The 24,474-nt window shown below is 43.7% G+C and overlaps 1 protein-coding gene across 1 annotated transcript in view; it reads right to left on the reverse strand.

The window, feature by feature from the left end:
- Positions 1–24,474, reverse strand: part of Pde11a (phosphodiesterase 11A) — a 348,364-nt gene that overhangs the window by 115,824 nt on the left and 208,066 nt on the right. Inside the window, exon 10 of the mRNA XM_028880604.2 lies at positions 8,497–8,547. Coding sequence (XP_028736437.1) covers positions 8,497–8,547 — 51 coding nt within the window. The remainder of the gene's footprint in view (positions 1–8,496; positions 8,548–24,474) is intronic.

Here is a 24,474-nt window from a genome sequence, read left to right on the forward strand (position 1 = left end):
GGCAGTTAGGCTGCATAAGGAAACTAAGAAATGGATAAGCAAGCACGTGAAAGAAGCAGCTGAAACCAACAAAGAGTCAAGATTGAGACAAGACTTTCCATTACTGGTCTTGTCTTAGATCTCTGCTTCAAATTTCTGCCCGGGGCCTGTAATTCCTTCTACCCAAAATGGCAGAGTCAGTGAACTTGGTCACAGGAGAGACATTTCCTCAGCACCCAGGTGCCAAGCATGGCTATAAATGATATAAGGGATATAAGGAAAAAGGACCCCCCCCCCATGCTCCCAGTCTAACCATCTGATTAGACGGGTGTACCGAGATTTATGTTGCAGGTAGAAACTGAGAAGAATGCAAGCCATCGATCACTTCTGCCTGAAGGACAGTGGGTGACTGGGGAAGAGGCAGTGAGCAAGGTCAAGTGGATTAGCAGGGCTGTAAATATGCAGACACAGAGAAGAGGATGGGCTTCCAGATAGGAAAGGGAGGAAGCGGGAAGAGAATGTCACACAGGGATAGTGAAGGGGGGCACATGGGGGGGGGCAGATTAGAACAAGCCGGGACAGCAGACGGGAGGTTTGAGTGCGGAGTATTTTAATGTCCAGTTAAGGAGCTGAAAGTGACAGATGAATCTAGAGACTCACAGATGAAGTTAAGCTCTATGAGCAAGAGCCTGGCACCCACTGAGGAGTACTGTCCATCTGATTTGAGAAAGGCGTGGAGAAGGAGGAGGCAGGGAACCCCATCAGAACCAGAGGGCCCAATCACTGCAGAGGAGCAGACAGCGTGAGCGAGGCAGGGGCTGAACTGGTGAGGGTTGTGAGCTGGATGGAATGAGAAGAATATGCCAAGGCAGAATTAGTGGGCTAACGTGGAAACGCAGAGGGGAAGAGTCATGAACGGCTGATGGATGATAGCTAAGGCACACAGCTGCAGAGTGTAGGTACCGGAGAAAACAGTCAGGAGGGGGTAGCTCGTTTGTGTACTCAACAGTTAACGAAGGAAGAGCAAACCATCAAGGTTGCTAAATCAAGCACCCATCCCCATAGTGGGGGCCACCTGTCCTGGCTCTATAATTGCCCAGTTCAAATCTGTAATTCTAGACAGCTTGTATTAGAAGAAAGCCAGAATGAATATAGTGCAGTGCTGTTCCAGATACCTCAGTGTTCTGGAAGGTTCCGCCGTCTATGGCTTCTTCTATTCTTTTCACACTTCAAGGGTTGGGGCTATCCCTGGGCCACACTGGCCTCCACTGAGAGTTCTTCATTCTATCATTGCTTGGCTTCCTAATACTCTAAAACAACTCGAACTGCCCTTCAGGCCTGACTCCATGGACCAGTACGGAACGAAGTAAACTAAACTGCCCAGAGGAGGTGGGCAAAGCCCTCCAGACCTTTTGCAAACCATTTAAAATTATTTTCAAATATGTGTTTATATGTTTTGTGGTTATGTGCACGTGAGTGCAGATGGCTGAGGAGACCGGAGGCGTCAGATCCCCCTGGAACTGGGGTTAGAAGTGGTTATGAGCTGCTGGATAGGCAGGCTGCTGGGAATTCAAATCCAGCAGCAGCATATGCTCTTAACTGCTGGTCCATCTTGCCAGTCAGGAAGTACCTCAGGCCCATTCTTTCTCCCACAAAAGCAGATGTTTCCAGTGAGTGACCTCTGGAAAAGCTGTCCCTACTTGGTTTTCCAAAGGGAAGAAGTGACAAATAGTGGCTGTATGTGTTGATCTGAGAGAAGGTCAAGGTCATCGCAGGATATATTTGGGTCAGGTAGGTCTTTGAAGGGCCCTCAATCCACAGCCGCTGAGCTCAGCACTAAGAAAGGCCACCCTGGCCTTAAAGACCTGGTCACTGCACATTGCCCCTCCCACCCCCTCCCGCCCCCTGCCCTCCGGTCTCCCTAGCATCTGCAGTACTCAAGAGTGACAAAGTACAACCATTTTTTCTGTGATGTGGCATTTGATTAAGACACAATTCATAAAGGGAACTGGACACTTGAGCACCAGGCATGCCACATATTTATGGATGTAGCCTGAGCCACGCAGGCTGCCAGCTGCCTGCCGCAGTGTGAGCAGACTGCCCTGGCCAGTGCTGAGGCTGCTCTTTCCCCTGCAGTTCATTTTCCAGGGTGAGTTCAATAGCTTGCCCTGACAGTAAAGAAAAACTTGGAGACTAAACTTGGCATAAATACTACTGAAAGTCAAAACAATGCCTTAAATTCAAGAGGCAGGAGTAAGGGGGGAGGGAGGGGGGAGAAAGCCTAGGTTCAGTGTAAGTCGATACCAGCATTCTGTATATGCTGCTGCCTCCTCACAGCGCCCTGGAAATAAGCTGGGGTGAACCAGAAAGCCAGGGCGGGCAGTTCTGAAAGCAGCACTCCAGAGGGGAAGACTGGAGGACAAGAAGACAGCCTGCTTCCTTCTGACACCAAGGTCCCAGGCTAGCCCTGGCTGCAGAGAAGCCTCTGCAGGAGCAGCTGTCAGAGATGGAGGAGCGGGGTGGGGGGGGGGGGTGGGGGGGGGGGGGGTGGGGGTGGGGGTGGGTGGGAGTGCTGCTGTTTCCGCGGGTGACACTGAGCCGCCGGCTTCTATCACTGGCAACCCTCCATGGTGATCTCTGATTGCCCTTCCCCAGCATGCCCTGAGTTGCCCAGTTTGGTTGAATGCTGTGATGTCACACTTTCTGCAATGTGCTGGCAAAAGCGGTCAGGGAAGAGGCAGGCTTATGCCGTACCTCTGTGCCAACTTGGAATAGGAGCACCTTCCTGAGCTGGTTAGTGTTACACATCCCCAGCATTGGTCCACAAAGGGAGCCTGGCATTCCTCATCCCGATTGCCCCGAAGAGTCTGGGTAGATTGGCATGGCAGCATTGGTGGGTTATCCTGAGGCCATAAGCTGCTTCTACACACAATTTTGTCCCAGGAATTGAAGTGACCCTCTTAAATCTAAACCGGCTGATGATGATGGTCTTCGAAACCACATCTCATCACTTTATGTTCTTCACTTGGTTGGTTTTGATTTTCCCGAGACAGGGTTTCACTGTATTAGCTTTGGCTGTCCTGGAATTTGATCTGTAGACTAGGCTGGCCTTGAACTCACAGAGATCCACTTGCCTCTGCCTCCCGAGTGCTGGCATTAAAGGCATGTGTCGCCACCGCCCAGCTTCATCACTTACTTTAATCTTATTTCTGTATGTAAATTCCACAGGAAGTGTCTATTCTTGATATTTGGTTTTGTTGACTTTGCCACGATATTAATTTGTGGCCTGGGCATTAACATGGAAAACTTGAAACATGGAGAGGTGGTCTGAACCCAAATGGCCACCTTGAGTTAAGGGCCTTTAATTACTGCGGCAGTTAAGGGGCAGTAAATGAGCTTCCTCTTGGATCACAGCTGTAACCCATGTGGTTCTAAACTGGAAGAAGAGATGATCGAAGGAGGCCATATAACACGAGAATGTCCACAGGTTGATGCTAATGGGCAAACTAGCAGTGGATGGTGATAACCATTAGGTCTGACCATGGCGTTGGAATCCAAGGAAGGGGCATAAAACCACAGGCGCGTATAATTGGTGTACTAAACTCATTTTCTCATGTTATCACAGCTGGTATCTTCAGGTTATTAAAAGTCCTTAAACTAGCAGTCTTCAAAGAGATCTAATTGTCAATATGGTCTTTATCCATTATTCCTGTTAGCACAGTGCTAAAGAGATAGAAACAGGTGCTAAACTCGGCACAAATTTTCTCTATGTCACTTTCTCATTTCAAGTTCATGGGACAGTAAATGTTAATGAGGGAAAAACATTTTTTTTATCTTGGAATGCTCATTAATGCACAGAGCAATCAGCCCATAAAGAATTATTTATCAACATTATAATCTAAATTAGATTTCCAAAAGCAGTTAATTTATTAGTACCCAGAAGTTTGGGATCTTGGCATGTGTGAGTGGCCCTACAAACAAAACTATTTCCTGAGGTATAAATGATATCAGAACCAGGAAAAATAAGCCCCAGATCTGACATTCTTGAAGAAGCAGAATCCACCTGTGGGGCAGGGTGGGACACTTCTAGAAGGGCTTTCAACTCACTGATGGTCAGTTTTAGTTGTTAACTAGAAACAATCTAGAATGGCCTGAGAGGAGAGTCTCAGTGAGGGCTTGTCTAGATCAAGTCGGCCTGGGGGTGATTGTCTTGAGTGTGCTAACTGAGGTGGAAAGACCTAGTCACTGTGATGGTCACCACTGCAGTGGTGGGAGATCCTGAACTATGTGAGTGGAGAAAGCAGGTTGAGCACAAGCATGCATACACTCCTCTCTCTCTGCTCCTGTGGATGTGACCAGCTGCCTCCAGGCCCTGTCACAGTGACTTCCCTACAGACTAGAGTCTGCAACTGTGAGCTGAAATAAGCTGGTTCTCCCTTAAGTGGATTTTATCAGGGTGTTTCATCACATCCACAGAAATAGAATTGAGACAAAGTCTGATCGTGTTTTCTCACCTGCCACTACATAGCTCTTCAAATTCTTCTCACCAAGACAAACAGGGGAATCAGAGGAAAAGAAACCACAGACAGCTCCTTCACGGCATTCTAAAATGGGGAAAACATCCACCAGATGGACCAGCGGGCACTAGGAAGGGTAAACTAGCCTAACATCGACGGTTACTAAGGGTTTACTACAGGTTATCTTCCATGATGTCAGCCCTCTGTCTACAAAAGGATAACTAAGGGGCAGATCTCAGATCTCACCCTCCACTCTTCAGTGTTATTGGTGCTCTCACTTCTTCCTGGGGTACTCAGGGTATGCCTTTCCTGTCCTTACCAAGTGACCTTCATCTGCACTGACCTCACCAGCCCTGGACAGTCATACTGGAGGGAAAGCATCTCTCATCCGATCTGCAGTGAAGCTTCCTGCCACGGCTCCCTGGTATATGCAGCTGATACTCTGGACCCTGAGCTGTCTGAAGATGTTGAATCCATCATGAAGATCAGGCCTTTGCATCCACTCATGTTCTCAACTAAGAACGTGGATCCACGGTTGGCTGAGGGATGACAGATCTGAGAGATGGCTCTCATGCTGAACTTGAACTCACACGTAGACAGGGAGCTGTGTGGACTCCACTTCCATTAGAACACACTCCTGATTCAGAAAGGCTCTTAGACCCATGGAAATAACCATCTTTGCTGTTCTCTGGGGAGTTTCTGTACCCTAGAGGTGGTGCATCTTCGGTTCCTATTGAGGTCTGTCATATGCCTGTGTATTGGGGCTCCTGCGTTTTCCATGGATAATTAAATAGTTTCTTTCCAAACCTTGGAATTACCAAACACTCATCCTAGCTAAGTAGAGTGAATCCTGGGACTCATCCCTCCTTCCACCCAGGAAATCTGTGCATAACACTGATTCTGGATTTAAGTAAATCACTACACTGTTACAAAAACTATGCATATTTTCAAAAGTGTAGAACACAATATAGGTTACAACACATTTGGATGTCGATGTGGCTCGCCTGTATATATTGGTGAAAATAAAGTATTTACTCAGTTATTTAGTTAGTTGTATACAACCGAGTCTGGAGTTTCTGTGTCCCATGACTATACACAGGATTATTCTAAGCACACTACATTTTACTGTTATTGCTGCAGTTACAATAGACATCAGCTATCAATTAGGATAATGTTTTATTTACTTTATATATCAAGGAAAAAGCCATTTGGTTAAAATTATCTACTATATCTCAATTACATTATAATAGGATACCAGATAATATCTTTTGGGATAAAATCTGGAATAAATCAGTTCAGTTAATAATCTCAACAATTTTAAGATGAAATAACCCTTTGTTCTCAAATTTAAATACTTCATATTTTTAGTAGGGTTGGGAGCTAATAATAGAAAAGTACAGCATGCTCTAAGACAATGGAGTTCTCTTTGCTCTAAAGCAAGGAATGAAGCCTGGATGTAGGCTAGTGGCCTTCACAAAGCAGCCAGCTCTGGACTGTGCAGCTTGCTGCAGTTCTGGGAGGTGGCTGTGAGTGGCTTTTAGAGTCACATTTAGCTCATTATGCACTTTGCTGTCCTCTTTCTGGTCACTTCCCTGCTTTGGTAACAAACATAACATAATGGCAGCAAAAAATGAAATAATAGCATGTAATATTATCATTTTAGCAGGAGCTAGGCATTGCCATAAGTAAGATTTCTAAGCAAGGAAACTTTGCCTTATTGTTTAACTTTTCAAATTTATAGATTAAAAAGAAAATTTTTACAGATTATCATATATTATCTGGTGTTATGATACATGCACACTAAATTTTATTAAGGTAAATAAACTTTAATATCTTTATGGAAAATATATAATTTGCATATATTAAAAAAATTAATTTAAATAGGCATCTAAAATAATTTCATGTTATAGCTTTAATATTTTCTTGATGACTAACTGCTTAAGATCTAGAATACTGATGCTCTTTGTACTCATTCATTCATTCATTCATTCACCAAGTATTTACTGAGTGTCACTATGTTCCAAGAACTGTGAGAAGCAGCAGAGACAGAACGGTGAAGAAAATATACAAAAATCCCTGTCACATGGAGTTCATGTCCTGGTCAGTATGCCATGATTTAAATGTGTCCCCAAGTTCCACATGTTGGAAATTTGTCGTCAATGCAGCAGTATTGACAACGGGAACTTGGGGGAGATGGATGGGTCGTTCATGAATGAATGGATTCACGGCTTGCTGGAAGGGAGGCGAGGCTGTAGAGCAGCTTCTCTGGCCTGCTGCTCTCTCTCTCAGCACACGGCGTCTTCTGCCATGTTGTGACGAAGCAAGACGCCTGCCACACGCACACAGGCGTGCACACACACAGGCACCCCCACACACCAGATTTTGAGCAGACGTCAGTCATACCCTTGGGTTTCTCAACCTCTGCAGCATAAGCTAAGTAAACCTCTACTGTTTATCAATTCCCCAGTCTTAGTTATTTTTGACAGGACAGGAAACAAACTAAAGGAGTGTACAGGATGTTCGCCTCTACAACAATAAGCCCTGACTGCTGTGGTAGCTTCGCTCCTTCCAGAGGGGGCAGCCATTACTTCTTGAGAGCATAGTCTCTCCTTTTGGTCTGGGGCACCACTGTGAGACTTTTCCTTAAGTGACTATCAAATGTAACAACTCACTGCATTTCCCTGGGACATTCTACCCCTGTATTCAGTCTTTCTTTATCCCTGTATTCAGTCTTTCTTTATCCCTGTGTTCAGTCTCTCTTTACCCCTGTGTTCAGTCTCTCTTTACCCTGTATTCAGTCTTTCTTTGTCCTCTTCCACGGTTCGCGGGACTCACTCCTAAAATGACTCTATCAGGGTCGGCGATCTCTGCGTCACTCTCTCCCTATGAGGATAAAATGGATCTCTGTGCCAATGGGACTCCTAGACAAGCTGCGAGCAATGTCTATACCAACATTACAAATACGCCATCTCTTATGGTTGTAGCCTTTCCTAATCATTCTCAAACCTTTAAACGGAATTTAGAAATACAAACCAAAGATTTTTAAAGGGAGAAAAATCAGTTTTCCAACATTCTTGGGGTTTTGCTTTTCCTGGAGTCCTGGGGATTGAACCCAGGGCCTTGAACATGCTAGTCAAGCATTATACCGCTGAGCCCCGAGCCCTCATGTGTGTTGATGGTTTGTAGGAATCCAGGAGACAAGATGGAATTCTGAACTGCACCCAAGGAGACAGTGGTGGCTAAAATAGAAAGGAGCATCTAGAACTCATTCATAGACTTATCGATGTGAGAGCCAGAGAGGGGTCACGCTGAGCAGCGGGGAGGCTTGTGGTTAAGAACTCCAGTTCTGGGGGTGGGGGGCGGGGATCATCATACTCCTCAGTGGGCTCATCTGGAAAATAGTGTGCATAGCCCTTCACAGGGCTGTGAGTTGAGATGGATAAGTACGGGGGAAGAGCCTGTAGTATACCGGGCACACAGGAAGCATGGGGTAAATGTTAGTTATTATGATCTCAATCTCTTTGTTTAGACTTTTTTTTTTCCCTCCCTCTGCCTCCAAGACAGGGTTTCTCTGTGCAGCCCTGGCTGTCCTGGAACTCACTCTGTAGATGAGGCTTGAAGTCAGAGATCCTCCTGCCTCCTGAGCACTAGGATCAAAGGCATGCACCACCTCATCTCCACTGCCCTGATTCTTCATGTTGTTTTGTAGATAAACAAGACAATAAGGCCCAAAATTTTTAAGTGACTAGTAAGTTAGCAGTGAAACCAATGCTTAAGTCAGGTGTCCTGATTCTCATCCAATTATACAGACCCTCCTCCCCATATCTACGTGCTTACCAAATGAAAAGACATATTGACTCATGTAAATCACAGAGACCACACAATCGTTTAAACCTTTCGCCTGTCCAAAATGAAGGACTCCGAGTCTCTCTGCCCAGGACTGTGGCCCACGCTTCAGACAAAGTCTAATGCTAACAGTGCAAACTGTTCCCTTCCTCACCTTAAACTTGTCGACTTCAGCCTTGGAACACGTGGCGTGGTATGACAGCACCTGATACAGAAGAGGAGAGAATGTCAGTATTGACATGACTGGGCCGTCTCCAATTCTCCTCCCTCAAAAATGGGCTTTGCTCACATCCACCACCTTGACTTGACCGTGGATTTCAATGTACAACAAGAGATTGCTATGAATTGTCTGTGAGGCAGACGGAAGGCTGACTACGGTACACCAGTATCTGTCAAAAGAACACCATGGAGGTCAAGACCACAGCCACCAGGGGATGTGAGGACCTACTAAATCTTTCTGCACTTACCAACCTTGGAGAATCACAGCTGGCCTCTGAATTGTGATTCAGCATTTTCCAAATCTAGTTAGCCTTAGAACTCTGCTTTAGATGACATAGCAATGTCACAACATGCCCACCTAACAAGTCATTGACCAAGAACTTCTGAGAAACGCTGAGGCAGGGGAAGGCACACAGCAGCGGGGGCAGCACCCCAGTGTTTGAACACAGTCTGTGCAGCCATGCAGTCAGGGCATCTTCCCCGCTCTGGTGAACTTGCTCTTTGGGACGACTCTACAAAGTGGCACGATAACGATGCCGTGGAGACACCTAATGTTGAACAGCAGCCTGCTTTGGAAAATCAGAGGCTCCACCTGAAACCCCTGCCGTGGTCATTGTCCATGATTTTCAACAGGAAAAATCAGAATGCACTGTCTGTAACAACTTCCTGCAGCCTAGTTTCAGGGCAGCAGGGTTCATGGGTGTGTAGGAAACAAGGAACACGATGGAAGAATACAAAGATGTTTAAGTGAAACTCTCTGTCAGTTTACCGGAAGTAAATACTTTGTCTCCCACTGTGAACACTTTTCTCACTGACTTCTTTCCCTTAGCTTTCCCAATCCCCTTTCACTTCAGAAGGAACTCACAAAAACATTATATTGTGAGAGAAATAACATTTGTAAGCTTTAGCTATTAACCACAAAATGGCAAATGTTAACTGTAACAATATTACCTGGGATGGGTTTGTATTTCACTGAGTTCTTGGGAAAATTGAATGCAATAATATATGCCGATTATCCAGCGTAAATTAACTTATGTTGATTATATGAATAGTCAGTTAAAAGTCTACTTATATATATTTGACTGAATATCATATATTATGATTTTCATTGATTCAGTAGTTTTTCAATAAAAATTCAAAGCTCTTTTTGTTCTGTTTTATTAATGTAAACTGTAAGTTTGTTGTTATCTTAGATTTTCTTATGGTGTTTGCAAGTTCTTTTTTTTTTTTGTATATTGTCTTTAAAATCGGCTGTTAACCTGAAGAACCAAAGCCAAAAATTTCAATTTGAAGTTCTGCCACTAGATGGTGCTCAGCCAGGCTTTTAGCATGTGGCTAAGACATGCTACACTTTTCTTTAAAGCAATTTTCCATTTCCTTTATTATTAAAAAAGAAAAAAAAACTATCAATGATACTAAATTGTAACTATTTGAATCAGTGAAGCAAATGGCTATTACAGACTAAGCTTCTCTGCTCACTTAAAATTAGTTTCTTTTATATTTTTAATTGATGTATAGGGTTTGTTGATTTTAGAATCAAGTTCTGTAATCTATATGCATACATATTCATAAACATTGCTTCCCAGCCTGTAATAGCACGCTTCTGTTTTCTTGTTTTTAAGAGGATGGCTAGCTGTGTTGCCTTGAATATTCTCCTGCCTCAGACTCTCAGCAGCTGAGACTTAGAGGCTCGTGCATTATGCCTGGTTATTCTTTTTAATGAACTGGAGTTTTAAATTTTGATTTAATATATTTGTCCATTTTTATTATTATTGCTTCATGTGTCTTTTCTAAGAAGCGTTTACTCACCACTAAAGTTACTGATGTGTGTGTGTGTGTGTGTGTGTGTGTGTGTGTGTGTGTGTAAAATTTGTTCTGTTTTCCTGTCTTCCAGAAGTTTCTTGCTTGTTTTTATGTTTATGTCTATGATAAATCAAATTTTGTGCATAAGGCAGAAGGAGATAAATAATTTGGGTTTATTTTCAGGACTATTAAATTTTCCTTGTATATTTTATTTAATTTGACAAATAATATAATCAAGAAGCTTTTGGTTTGGGCCTTTAAATCTTATCTCCTATTACATGACTCAGAACCAGAGGGTGGAGGAGGAATCAGGCTCAGAATACTTTTGGTTTGTTTTGCTTTTCTGGGACAGAATCTCACATTATATTCCAGACTATCCTGGAATTCATGATATAGCCAGGCTGACCTCTAACTTGTGCCTCAGCCTCCCGAGTGCTGGAACTCTGTGTGAGTTAAAGAATCTTTCAATCACTTTCTCCTAAAAGGTCCAGTACCATAGAGATGGACAGGAAGGAATTTTCACTCCTCACCCTGCAGCATCAAGCCCTTATGGTAGAATAGGGGGGTGATAGCAAGTCCGGGCAGTATCTTGAACATAGAAAACCTCAATGCCTACCCCCACTGTGACACATTTCCTCCAACAAGGCCATACCCACTCCGACAAAGCCACACCTCCTGATAGTGTCACTCCCTGAGAGCTTATGGAGGCCAGTTACATTCAAACTACCATAGGTATCGAATTCGGCTAATCCGGTTTGGTAGCAAGGGCCTTGGTGCACTGGGCCATCTCACTAGCCCTGCTTTACTCTTTGAAAGCATCTACAGATACTGCTACTGTCACCAAGAACCTCATCATCTGGGATCACGCCCACTGCTCCACCTTCATGAGTTCAAAACTGCCCTCCACACTACGCTCAAACCTTGATGCAAGAGTCCAGTTTTCCATTGACAAATCCACTGACAGGTGTTGAGATGCTCTTGTGTGGCCGAACTGAACCCAGAGGGTCACACCTTCCTTCTTTCTTTAAGGCTCCTCGCTGGGCTTTCCTGGTCACACAGTGTTTGGGTTTTCATCCTAGTTCTATGGTCCTTTTCTTGTTTTTCTCCTTGCTTTCCTCTTTCACTCCACATGCTGTCATTTTCCACGACTGTTCTCTTGGCGGACCACGCTACATCACCCCATAGCTTTACACAGAATGCCTGTGTCAACAACTTCTAAGTTCCATGTGCATTTGTCCTTACTCTTCTCACTCTCATTCCCAATGACCACCATCATGAGTTCCTCTGGGTTGACTCACTGACAACTCAACATGCCTCAGACACACATGTTGATATATTTCCATACATGCTAGACAGAATAACACTCTACAGCTCCAACATACAAGACATTTGCATCCATCTCACCAGACACCCCTGTTATCTGTGAACATGTTACAGTAGAGAGCCAAAAGTGGTGTCCGCAGAAGGTATTTAACATTGACAAGTAATTAGGTGGGTTCCATGTGTCCACACAGTCCTTACAAGTGTAAGAAGGGAAGGAGGAAGAGTCAGAGTGATGTGGTGTGACACTGGACCAGTCAATGAAAGTTAGGAGAGGGCCATAGCAGTGAGTCTAGCTCTACAAGGCAGGAAGGTCAGGGACACAGACTGACTGTTAACATTGCCAGTGGAACAAAGACCTTCCTACTTCTCGATTTTAGCCTTGTAAGGTCTCTTGTAGACTTGTGACCTCCAGAGTTACAACACAATAAATGTGTTATGTTAATTCACTGGGTTGTAGTGAATTCATTACAGCATCAAAAGGAAACTAATGTTCTACACAAATCTTTCTCACAGAGACTTTCTTGGCTTCATAAGTAGCACGCTATCCAGCAACTGATTTAAACCAGAAACCTCAGGATTATCTTTGACTGTTTTCTGTGGACTCTTTTCCTCATGCCAAAGCATCAGAAAAATATGACACCTCCACTCCTCTAACTCCACCTCTTCTTAAGCTCAGGCCACCGTGGCCCTCCACTGGGATAATGACTCTAAGTCTAGTGTAGCCATCAGCTAGAATAAGCTCACACAAGTCAAAACCTGATTATCCCGTCCCCTAGATGAAAACCCACCATCGGATGCCCACCGATCTGTCATATTTCCTCCAGTGCTGCCTACAGATTGTTTACAGGTTTTAGGTTAACAGGGTAATCCAATCCTGTGCAAGGACCTAGTAGGTCCTGTACCATTTGGCCATTGGTACCCTTCAAACTGTCCTTAATGTTACTTGTCCTCTTCTGTCTACTCCAATCCCACTCACCTCCTTTTGGATCTCTAAAACACCAAGTTCTTCTTGGCCTGGGAGCTCCCTCTGCCCTCATTACGTGGCAGGGATCACCTTTTGAAATTGGGTTGATTCTCATGTCTTTATTGAGATCCTCTCTGATCACTTCAAGAAACCACATCTCCCTGCTTATTCGTATCTTTTGAGTTTTGAGTATGCTTTCTCCATCACTTATCTCAACGGCCAGTATCCCTACCCCAATCCAAGTCAAATCTATAGACAATGCTAAGCTCAATCCCAAGGCGTTCATTTTCTTTCACGCATCCCCACATCTCCCAGTGACTTCTCCTTCAGAATGTTTAATCTGGGTGTTTAGCAAATGCTTTGAGTCTGGAATATTTCCCACAATGCTTCTGTTATGAGCTGAATTGTGTATCTCTCTTGGCCAAACTCACATACTGAATTCCTAACTCTCAGAATGTGACCATATTTGGAGGCAGGCTATTTAAGGGGGTGATTAAGGTAAAATGAGGTCATGTGAGTGCACCCAGTCCACTATGAGTGGTATGCTTACAAGAAAAGGACCTTAGGATGTAGGACACAGATAACACACAGAGCAAGGAGTGACCATGTAAGGAAATGACAAAAAGAGAGCCACCCATGAGCCCAAGAGACCAAACACTGGTGTCTCTAGACTTGACCTTAAGACTCAGAAATACAGAAAAATTCATTTCCGGCATTTAAGCCATCCAGCCTGTGGTATTTTGTTACATTACAATAGTCTTCAACAATTAATAGAATGGCGTAACCTCACTAGCCTAACATCTGTGACAGAATTGCAGGAAAAGAACAGAAGTCATTCCTGATGACTTCTAGCGCAGTCAGTCTTCAGAAGAAAATCATCACTGTTTTATATATGAATAAAATTATATGGCTCAGCTGATGACCAAAACATCAAGCCAATTTCTATAGTCAAGAGCAGAATTTAACAAAACATTAAAAACACACACTTTATTATTTTTGAGCATTCTTGGATAACCGAAAGGATTCTTCTATAATTCCATGCTGTATTAATTTTATAATCTAGAGTCCCCAAGCTTTCTACTGCATAGCAAAGATCAAGGTGTAGCACACATTTTGAACAATAATACTTGTTTGATCAGTTAAAAATGTTTCATTGAATGTATCTTAATAGTCTGGAAGAAAAAAATGCAAAATGGAATAATAAATGATACACTGTCTTCCTCTATGAGAAATGTTGTTAGGTTGTGAGGGGTTGGCCGCAGTATAAACAGTAGTTAATTTTTCTGACAGCTAAATAAAATGTGTATAAAGCTTACATAGGAAAGTAAACAGCTGATCCCTGGGACACTTGAACCAACATTAAACTTTCACAAGGAAATTTCTATCCCAGATAGATTTCTCTTTTGTGTCACTGTTAATTTAGAAAGTATTTGGAAGTTGAAACCAGGAACTCACTTTTGTTGATGAGCCCTAACTTACGCATTCTTTAGAGTTCTCAAATAAATTGCCCTTGGCGGAAACCCCACCACTTTAATTAACTTTGGGATTGAACTAGTTCCTAGCAAAACAGAAAAAGCAAGATAAGGCCAGTATCAAGCCCGAGGAAGGCAGGAGGAAACAGGCATGCTTTTGTGTCCGGTTTGCCCAGCAGGAAAGGACAATTAACTCCATTTCAGGGGAAGAGCAATGAAGAAAGCTCAAAACAGGACTCGAGTGTCAAGCTTTGCCCTCTGCCGCGTGTGGGGCAAGACCTGAGCCAAACGCTTGTCTTGCAGATCCAGGAGCCTACGTTGGCGGAGGGCAGAGTTCTTGTCCCGGTTGTTTTCCGTGTTAACTGGGTGGCCGGCCATTTGCTCCTAAAGTGAGAAATAAACCACTGCAGAAGCACAGATGTGAAGAACCACTTCACAGAGTGGAGGAACCAAGGCCCCATGAGCATCCAGAGCGGCTGTCTCCCTCCGGAAGGGGCTGCATGACTATTTACTAACAGGCTGATGGCTCTGGTGGCAAAGTGGCCCTTGGTGACACATGAAATGAAACAGACACTGAACTTTTCCTAAGTCAATTTGAAGCGAAATCCCAAACAATTTCTAGTGAAGAGTGCTGAAATAATGAAGTTTGCCATCAGCAGTAATCCTTGAGCTAAGAAAGGTGACAGTCTCCCTGGAGAAGCCAGTTTTCTTGGAATGACCTGACAGAAATGTTATTTAGCTGTGTGAGGATCTGTACTCCTAGATTAAAAAAAAAAATAGTTGACGACAGGAATTAAGACATGAGGACTGAACAGCTGCCTTCAGAGTGACCTGTTTCTATCGTCAAATATTTCAGAAACAGCCCTGTTGTCTGATGGGGTGAAATATTCTAAGAGCTACTTCAGATAACTGTCCACCATACAATTGGTTGTCCTCATCTTCAAAGCGTATGCCATATTTTAAAAAACTATGGACTTGAACTTTTTGAACTTAAAGTAGAATAAAAAATAACTGGATCTGGAATAATAAGTAAACTATTTACCTATTATCTAGATGACTTTAAGATTAGCTGTTTTTTAGCTAAGGGAGTAGGGTCACATGTAAAGCTCACAGCAGCACATATTTATGGTGTACCCTTCTATAACTAAGGTGGTTTGGATGAGAATTGTCCCACATGGTCTTGGGCATTTGGAGTCTTGGCTCTCTGTTGGTGGTGTTGCTTGGGAAGGTTTAGGAGATACAGCCTTGCTACAGGAAGTATGTCCCTGGAGGTGGGCTTTGAGATTAAATGCCTCAAGCCATTTCCAGTTAACTGTCTCTGCTTCTCCGTGTCTGCTGTGAGCTCTCAGCTTCCTGTTCCTGCCACTCTGCGGGCTGCTTGTTACGCTGCCTCCACTTTGCCATCATGGACTCCAATCCTTCTAGAATAGTAAGCCAGAACACACGTTCTCTTTCTTAAGTTGCCTTGGTCATGGCATTTTATTCTAGCAACAGAAAAGTAAGTAATGCACCGGTGAACGCATTTCATGTGGGGCCTCAACTTACTTGATTGCTCCTTGTTGTTGGAAGCAAATCCAAGATTTAACTTAATCTTTCATTACCTACATTAAAAACTGCACTCCAAATCTCAATCTAAGTTTTAAAATATGCCCTTAAAATGGACATCTGTTTAGCGCCCATCAGCTCACGCATAATGACAGGACTAAAACTCACGTGTTGCTGCTTTAACTGTTTTTTGTCTTTGCCCTGAAGTCACTAAACATCGGCACCTGTGCACTTGGAGAAAACTCTGCACCTTCACCCAGAGTATTTCGTGTGCAGACTAAGAAGGCCACCAGTCAAAGGCAGGGTCTCTGTTCCTTCTTCTTCATTGAGGGAAAAGTTTGTGATGGCTTCACTAATAATGTAATATGCACAGTGTTGCTCTGAAAGTTGTTCTGGGCCCAGTACCTAAGAGCCTAGAAGCTTCTATTTCCTGGTTCTTGAAATGTTCCCTCCTGTAGCCATGAACCACTGTGTAGAACGACCATTTACCCTGTAAGGAACTCCAGTCACATGGAGAAACCTAGAGGTTGAGACACCAAGTGGAAAGAAACAAAGCCCTACAAGTGTGAGAGTGAGGAAGCCATCTTGGAATGGAACCTCCAGCCTATCATGCTCAAGCCCCTAAGCTGGTACTACAGGGATATGAAGCAATCTACCCATTCAAGCTCTCTGGAAGTCTGGATCCCTAAGATTATGAGCAAAATAAATCAGTTTTATATGCTTAGATACACATCATTTTGGAGAGTGATTACAGCACTCTAAAGAGTAGACCAGGATCAAATTTCCCCTGGCATGTGCTACCTCTGCCTTTCATGCAGCTTGGTGTTCAGGTGTCTTTATCTTTAAAAATCTAGGTGAGGTTGGCCTTAAACTTCTGGAGACCATGGAGAAGCAAAGCCGTTATGCAAATCTTGGCTGTGTTTAAATCTCACCTTAGCTTTAAATTCTTTCATATTCTATCCTATATGATCAACCCACTGGATGTGAACTTCAGCACCTCTCTTGTTCTCCACAGAGCCCCTCACATCAAGCATTTGTAGGTTCAGTACAATATGAAGGTTTCTTCCCTTGCTCTCTCCTCTTCCCTCCCCCCTCCCTCCTTCCTTCCTCTCCCTGTCTCCCTTTTCTTTCCTCTGTCCCTTCTCCTTCCTTTCCCTCACCACTCTCATTTGTTTTTCTGGAAAGACAATGGAGTTTCATCAAAACAAACAAGTAAATGCTGCAAATAAAGTATCAGCTCTACCATTCTCTAAACACTGACCCCCCGCCACACACACACCCATGGGGTATCTCACTGACCTTCCATCCATGGGGTATCTCACTGACCTTCCATCCATGGGGTACCTCACTGATCCTTCCACCCATGGAATACCTCACTGATCCTTCCACCCACAGGGCACCTTACTGACCCTCCACCCATATCACATCTCACTGGCCATTCATCCATAGACTCAGCCCCTCTTTATATTGACTGCTATCCAATGTAATCTCTTTTTCCTTTTCTCCCTGCTCTTACATTTTGAATGTAAAATCACAGAATTCCCTCCATTTCTCATACAGAATGGTTTCCTACATTCTCTGACTGATGGATGTGGTCAGTATTTATTCTTTTATAATCTGTATTGTTCGAAGACAGCTTGCCAAGGGTTTTCCCATTGAAATCTTTCCATGAAATCTCAGGGTCTCTGTTTCCCTCACTTTATTATACCTTGCAAGCCCTCCTGTGCACCTTAACTCATTCGTTATTCAGTTGGTGTGCAAACTCCAGAATATAACAGATAGTTCCCAGTTCAGTTACTCTGAGTGGGGCCTGAGAATTTACATGTTTAACAAGTTCCCAGATAAAGCTGATACTGCTAGTTTGGGGGGAAATTCTGTGAAAACCACTGGTTAAAGCTTACCCATGCATTCCAACGTTAAAATGACCTGAGTTTGCTCTACCAGAGGCTACAGGTTGGATGTGAACAGCGGGGAGACAGATACAGTTTGACTGCATCCTCTCCCAAACCCCAGTATAATCTGAATGGCTTCATTCATGAGGGCAGGAAATGTTTCTCTAGTTATTTTAATAATTATACTTTTTGTGCCTGGATTTCTTTTCATTTCCTAATTCTATTAAAAATGGAGATAAGAAACTACTAAGAAATCTGTTCTGATGAATGCCCCTATAAAGCCCTTTGACTTACAAAAGCAATCTGATTAATATGCTATTCCAAACCATGCAGTCGTGCTAATGATCCACCAGATCTCCGAGCAGAAAAACCAGACTTCATCTTTGAGTTACCACTGACTTGTGGAATGAGTTCATTGTCTCCTTGTCTGTGGGGTCAGTAGTAGCCCTTCATTTTGTTTGTGTAGAAGAAGTCTTTAATGAACTACCAGTGAGAATTCTCAAGGCAGGCCACTGCCTTCCAGTCAGCAAATGTTGCTTTCTTAACTGTCACCACTTAGGATGCCAATGTTGGGAAGCAGAATAGGTTGGCCTCTGAGCTCATTATTCTCACTCCACTAGTCTAATAATCTTGGCTAATTTCTTAACTCAAGGCCCAGCTTCCTTGTGAATAAAAGGGAGGAGATATTGTCCCTTTCCAGTTACATTCCACCAGCCAGAGTGTCCTAGTCACAGTAAAGAGACACCATGGACACAGCAACTCATAAAATATCATTTAATTGGGGGCTTGCTTACAATTTCAGGGGTTTAGTCTATTATCATGTTGGGGAGCATGGCATGCGGGCAGGTGCTGGAGCAGTGACTGAGAGCTACATCCTGATCCATAGGCATCAGGAAACATGGGCTTAGCAGGGGCTTTTCAGATTTCAAAGCCCACCCCCACTGACACACTCCCTCCAACAAGGCCACACTTGTGATCCTTTTAAATAGTGCCACTCCCTGGTAAGTAAGCATTCAACTATATGAGCCTATGGGAGCCGTTCTCATTAAAACCACCACACAGAGCAAGTTACAGGTCCCTTTCACTCCAATCACAGAGTAACCCTACCATGGGCCCTTGAAAGAAGAGGGTCAGAACTACTTGATGAGAACAACTGTAAAGGATGGTCAAAACAAACAGCAACTTAGAATTGTGAGTTGGGATTATGTCTAAAACCATAGCAAATGAGCTCAGTACATGAATCCTACCATATGGATTTGGGGGTTTACTTTATGTTTTTATTAATTCCTTAATTCCTTTCTGTATTATAAAGATTGTGTTTAGCAGATAAGATCTCCAAGTGAGATTATAGTGTTTGCACATTAGATATCGTTTACATTTGACATATGCCGTAATATGGCATTTGATTATTATATATTATTGCATTGATTAAACACATTCCAATATCCATGAAAAAAAGATATTGTAAGGGACGGACAAGGACTGGCTTGCTTCTGTTACATAACTGTCAGGAAATACCTATTCATCTCAATCATTTCAATGTCATTAGGAGGAAAAGACAGCCATTTTCTTTGGGAAAAGTTTCACATGGTAACAATTTTTCTATTTTTCTAAGTTCCCACTCGTCTGTCACAAAGGATCTCAACCATTAACACTGAAATTAAAGAGACTTTTGTGATTGATTCTTAGCGTGATTCAATGTGACTCTCCGTATATGCATATTGGACTATAATTTATATGTGTTTTAAAATAAGCATTCCGCTCCCACAGCTGCAGTATTTCTTACATTCTGTTTTAAAGTGAGGCTGTTTTTCTTAATCATGAAAGTTATTAAGTGTATTAATGTCTCACAAATGCTTTTCTAATGAACTCCTCGATTACTTGTTTCTCTTGTTTGTTATGAAGAGCAGAGAACATAGCATTCTTTTGGACTAATTGAACAAAATTGGATTGATCATTGCTATTTCTAAAACAACCATAAACATGATCCAAGGTTTTCTAAACCTAAAATTTATATATCTGGAACTGTTAGTAGTTGGACTTCATTTAATACCATATTTCTAAATATCCCAGTATTGCATATGTATTTATATTTTATATGCATCTCACTCCCTGCTGTGGGATGTTCTGTATGTTCTGTGGGAGCCCATTCTTGGGTTCCTTGTGGCTTTACCCAGCAGGTCCGCATAGAGGATGATTAGGACCACGGGCCTGAGTGCAGGTGTCTGAGACGGTCTGCACTTGGCTGTGCTGGGGGATGGTCTGTATGGCAAATGTATTGCTCTGATTGGTCAATAAATAAAACACTGATTGGCCATGGCTAGGCAGGAAGTATAGGCAAGACTAACAGAGAGGAGAAATAAAAGAACAGGAAGGCAGAAGGACTCACTGCCTGCCAGCAGCCGCCAGAACAAGCAGGAAGATGTAAAATGCCGTAAGCCAAGAGCCACGTGTCATGTGGCAAGGTATAGATTTATAGAAATGAACTAATTTAAGATATAAGAAGAGTTAGCAAGAAACCTGCCACGGCCATACAGTTTGTATGCAATATAAGTCTCTGTGTTTACTTGGTTGGGTCTGAGCGGCTGTGGGACTGGCGGGTGACAAAGATTTGTCCTGACTGTGGGCAAGGCAGGAAAACTAGCTACAACTCCCCATTTTTTTTTTTTTTTTTTTCAAAATCAAAAGGGCTACTGGAGTGGTTTACCATTTTAGAAGACACATTGTTTGCATTGATTACAGAAGAACACCCTGGAACACTGGTGTTTATGTGGCCTTGCTGGGACGTTCCTCTAGAGTAAAAGGGGAAGGAGGGACTCCACTGATCGTTATGGTTTGAATATGAAGTGTTTCCCCCAAAGCCTGTGGTATTGAAGTCCTGGTTCCCAGTTGGTAGTGCTGTTTGGGGAGGTGCTGGGAACTTTAGATGTAGGGGCCTAGATGGGAGAAATAGGTCACTGGTGGGTGGGTTCTTGGGGCTATCCATGGCCCCTTTCTGTCTGTTACTCTCTGCTTCCTCAAAGATGTGAACTGCCTCCGCTCTCACACTGAAACCAGTAGCCAAAAGAAATAATCTCCCTGAAGCTGTTTTCCTCAGGCTTTAGTTATAACAATGAAAAAAAAAAATCACACAGTGGAAGAAAGGACATCACAGAGGAAGTCTAAAGGTGCAATTTTCAATGTGCTAAGAGCCAGACTTGGTGGACTTGAGGGGCTATTTCTAATTTATTTTTAACTTTCATTTAACTAAAACATGCATGCCGCAGCATCTGTGTGGAGGTTATAGGACAGCTCAGAGGAGTTAGTTCTCTTCTTCTACCTTGTGGATCCCGAGGATTGAACTCAGGTCGTCAGGCTTGGCTGCAAGTGCCTTTCCTGCTCAGCCATCTCGCCAGCCCCGATTTAAACAGAATTGTCCATCAACTTGTTTCTGAACACTGACGCTACAAACCTATGTTGCAGGAAGGACATGTGGCTATCTGGACAGGGTGTAGGGTGCAAGTGCAAAGGCCCTGTGCTAGGCATGTGTCTGGCTTCTTCAAGGACAGAAGAGGAGGCTGGTGACACGGAGACAGTGAGGGGAGAGAAAGGGAAGATGGGAGAAGAAGCATAGAGGTTTTGAAAATCGTTGTAATTTGGCTTTTGATTAGTACAAGTAGTGGAGGTTCTTCTTGCTGACAAGGGTAATTTCCTAAGTAAGGTCCATCTCGTTGACCTCAGTTGGTTTACTAAGCTAAGGAGCCATTTCCCTCCTCCACAAAGAAATGATGAAAGTTTCCCCTTCGTCTCTACCCAGGTCAGGGCTGCTGTTATCTGCACAGAGTCATAGGAGATGGACTCTTTTGGGGAAATAATCTCCTTGACAATTAGGATATGTTCTCTTATCCTGCCGCACCCCAGACAAATGTCTGCTGTTTGTCAATGTTATCTCTTTTCTTTTTTCTTTCAGATTACCTTGACTCTCAAATTTTATCCCATAGCATGGGATGGACTTAATCATGTGTGTAGTTTGAACACAGGTTTGTGGTTGGATCTGATGGGGTCCAGCCTAGACTAGGCTAATGGGCGATTGTTTCCTAAAGACCGCACAAAGGACAAACTTGTTAAAGTAGAGGCTTTGGGAACCGATGTTTGCTCATCACTTGGTAGCTTTCGGGGAGGGGGGAGGGGCTGAAAGAGACGGACATTGCCCTGATTCCAAGTCCAGAGCCACAGCTATCTCTTTCCTTCCAAGAACAGAAGTTGTGGTCCTGAGGTGATGGTCATGTACTGGGACTTGGTTGCTACAGAACTTATTAGCATATCTGACCTAAGGGGCCACCAGGTTGAAAAGCCAGTGGGGGGGGGGGCCTCTCATTGACCTCGTTTTCAGGATGCCTTATGCTATGTCTTCTTGGGTGTCAAATGCCAGGGTTCCCCTCTCCCCAGTGGGGTAGAGCTTAAAGAAAATATCAAGGAGTTTTATGGACAAAGTGAATGAAGAAATCCACATTCTCACTTCAGACCTTTCAAAAACTTAGTAGGGATCATGAGACCAAAAACTCACAGGTAGCCCCTGGAGACAGCAGAGAGAGCCATTTAAATCTTACTTTTAGTTATTTCATATAACGCCCTGTGTGCCAATTGCTTTCTTGTTACTCTGACCAATTGCCTGATGAGAAGCATCTCAAGGAAGAAGGGACTTGCTTCATCTCACAGTTTTAAGACATACAGTTTGTTGTTGTGGGAATGTCATGGAGGCATGGGGGGGCATCTATGGCAGTGGAAGTATGAAGTGACTTGCTCACATCTCTATGGACCAGGAAGAAATAATTAATAAAAGCCCATTAAGAACCAGGGCTAGTTCTTACCTCTCAGTCTGTTCCTCAGTGACTAGCCTGTTCCAGACAGCTCCAACCTCTTAAAGATTTTATGTCCTCCCAGACAGCTGAGGCCCAGGGTTTCTAATATATGAGCATGTGGGATACATCTTACATACAAAACTCCCTACACATAGTGATATGTATATGTATGTATATATATATATATGTATGTATGCATCTATATACCAAGCATATACATATATGATTTAACATGTTAGTTACACGAAGTCATTTGTAAAGATCTGACATGACCTTTAAAGTCACACTGAAGACGAGTGCTGGGAAAGGGACACTTAGGGCAGTAGCCTCACGGAGCCTTTGTGATGCTTAGCTGACCAGTGCACTGAGCTGTGTAAGACTCTAGGAACATGGATCTCTGGCCACATGTCATCCAAGTTATGCTCCAAGTTCCTAAACTCACATAGATTAAGTTCAAATTCCCCCTGATACCCCAGATTCCCCCAGATCACTGACAGGGTTAGATGGGTTTATTCCCTAGATCTGGCCTCCTCTGGATGCATCTCTAGGTGGAGGCTGTTGGTAGGGCTATGCACAGTGTGAAATGTACAAACGACACAGTGCAGACTTCTGAGCTACCTAGTGTGATGTGAAGGGTTAGAAGGAGGGGGGCGGGCAGTGCCAAAGTGCCAATCTAGGCCCTTTCTGCCTGGTACGAAACACTACCAAGATTCTTCACGTGGTCCCCTAAGTCAATGCCAGTTTCATACCTGGATGAGCCAATTCAGGCTTCACAAACTAATGATGGCAGGGCAAGTCTGCAAGGCAAGGCAAGTCTGCAAGGCAAGGCAAGGCAGGGCAAGGCAAGGCAAGGCAAGGCAAGGCAAGGCAAGGCAAGCAAAAAGCAAGCAAGCAAGCAAAAGCAAGGCAAGGCAAGGCAAGGCAAGGCAAGGCAAGGCAAGTCTGCAAGGCAAGTCTGCAAGGCAAGGCAAGGCAAGGCAAGTCTGCAAGGCAAGGCAAGGCAAGGCAAGGCAAGGCAGTTCTGCTATGGAGCTTGTTTTCACTTCCAAGCTGACTGAGCTCATTTAAGAATTAGATTTAGACAGGACTTCCTTTAGGGTTGAGTTGCTGGAACATCACGGGGAACCTGGCTTCGTCCCAGATTCTGCACCGTAAACCCCAAAGCATTCAGCTTGCCAAATGGTCAGCTGATATGATTTTCAGCTTGCCAAAATGGTCCCTTGCCGATAAGCTGGTAGTTTTCAAGACAGCTCAAGAAGAGCAAGTGAATTCATTTCCATGGGGGTTTCCTTCACTTTAAGGTCTTCAATCAACGGGCCTTTCCCAGTGTCTGTAGTCACGTGTCCTTATCGTCTTCCTGCCTAGAAGTGCACCCCCCCTGTGTAAAGAAGGACCTTAAAGATCCTTCTCATCCCACTTTCATCACAGCCGTCATGGTCCCAGGGGTGAAGGCAGCCCTGCAACTGAGAAGACAGTCCCCAAACAACTGTACCCCAGCTGGACAACGGGGCCCTTGAAACAGAGATGTGAGTTCAAATCTGGATCTATAAAACCCATCTCGGCAAGTCTCTAGACCTCCCAAACCTCCGTCTGCTCATTTGTCAGGTAGGAATCTTAGGTTCTTCTCCACGCTGTTCTGGTAAAGGTTCTCTGAGGCTTATCATATCACACAGTGCTGGGCACAGAGAGAGACATCCAATCAATGAAGCACTTTTATAAGCATTCAAAACATCACACCACAAAACCAAAGACATGGAAACATAAACCACCAAGGAGAAAAATTCCAAACACGCTGGAACACATGTATCCAAGTAACAGTTACTTCCTAAGGTTTCCATGGGAACCGTGTCTCATTACTCCAAACATCTGCTGTGTTTGGGACGCGGTCCACGGTCCTGAAGCACATTTGTTAGACCACAGCAGTGGTGACAAATCCTGTAAAGATGGATTTGATTTTGGAGAACCACCAAATGCTGTTCAGCAGGAAATAAAACGAAAACACAGTCGACGTTTTGTTAGAAACACAGTTATGTTTAAAAAGCACCAACATTAATCTCTCTATAGATGGCAGAG

The sequence above is a fragment of the Peromyscus leucopus genome, chromosome 4, assembly GCF_004664715.2.
Source record: "Peromyscus leucopus breed LL Stock chromosome 4, UCI_PerLeu_2.1, whole genome shotgun sequence".
Classification (NCBI taxonomy): domain Eukaryota; kingdom Metazoa; phylum Chordata; class Mammalia; order Rodentia; family Cricetidae; genus Peromyscus; species Peromyscus leucopus.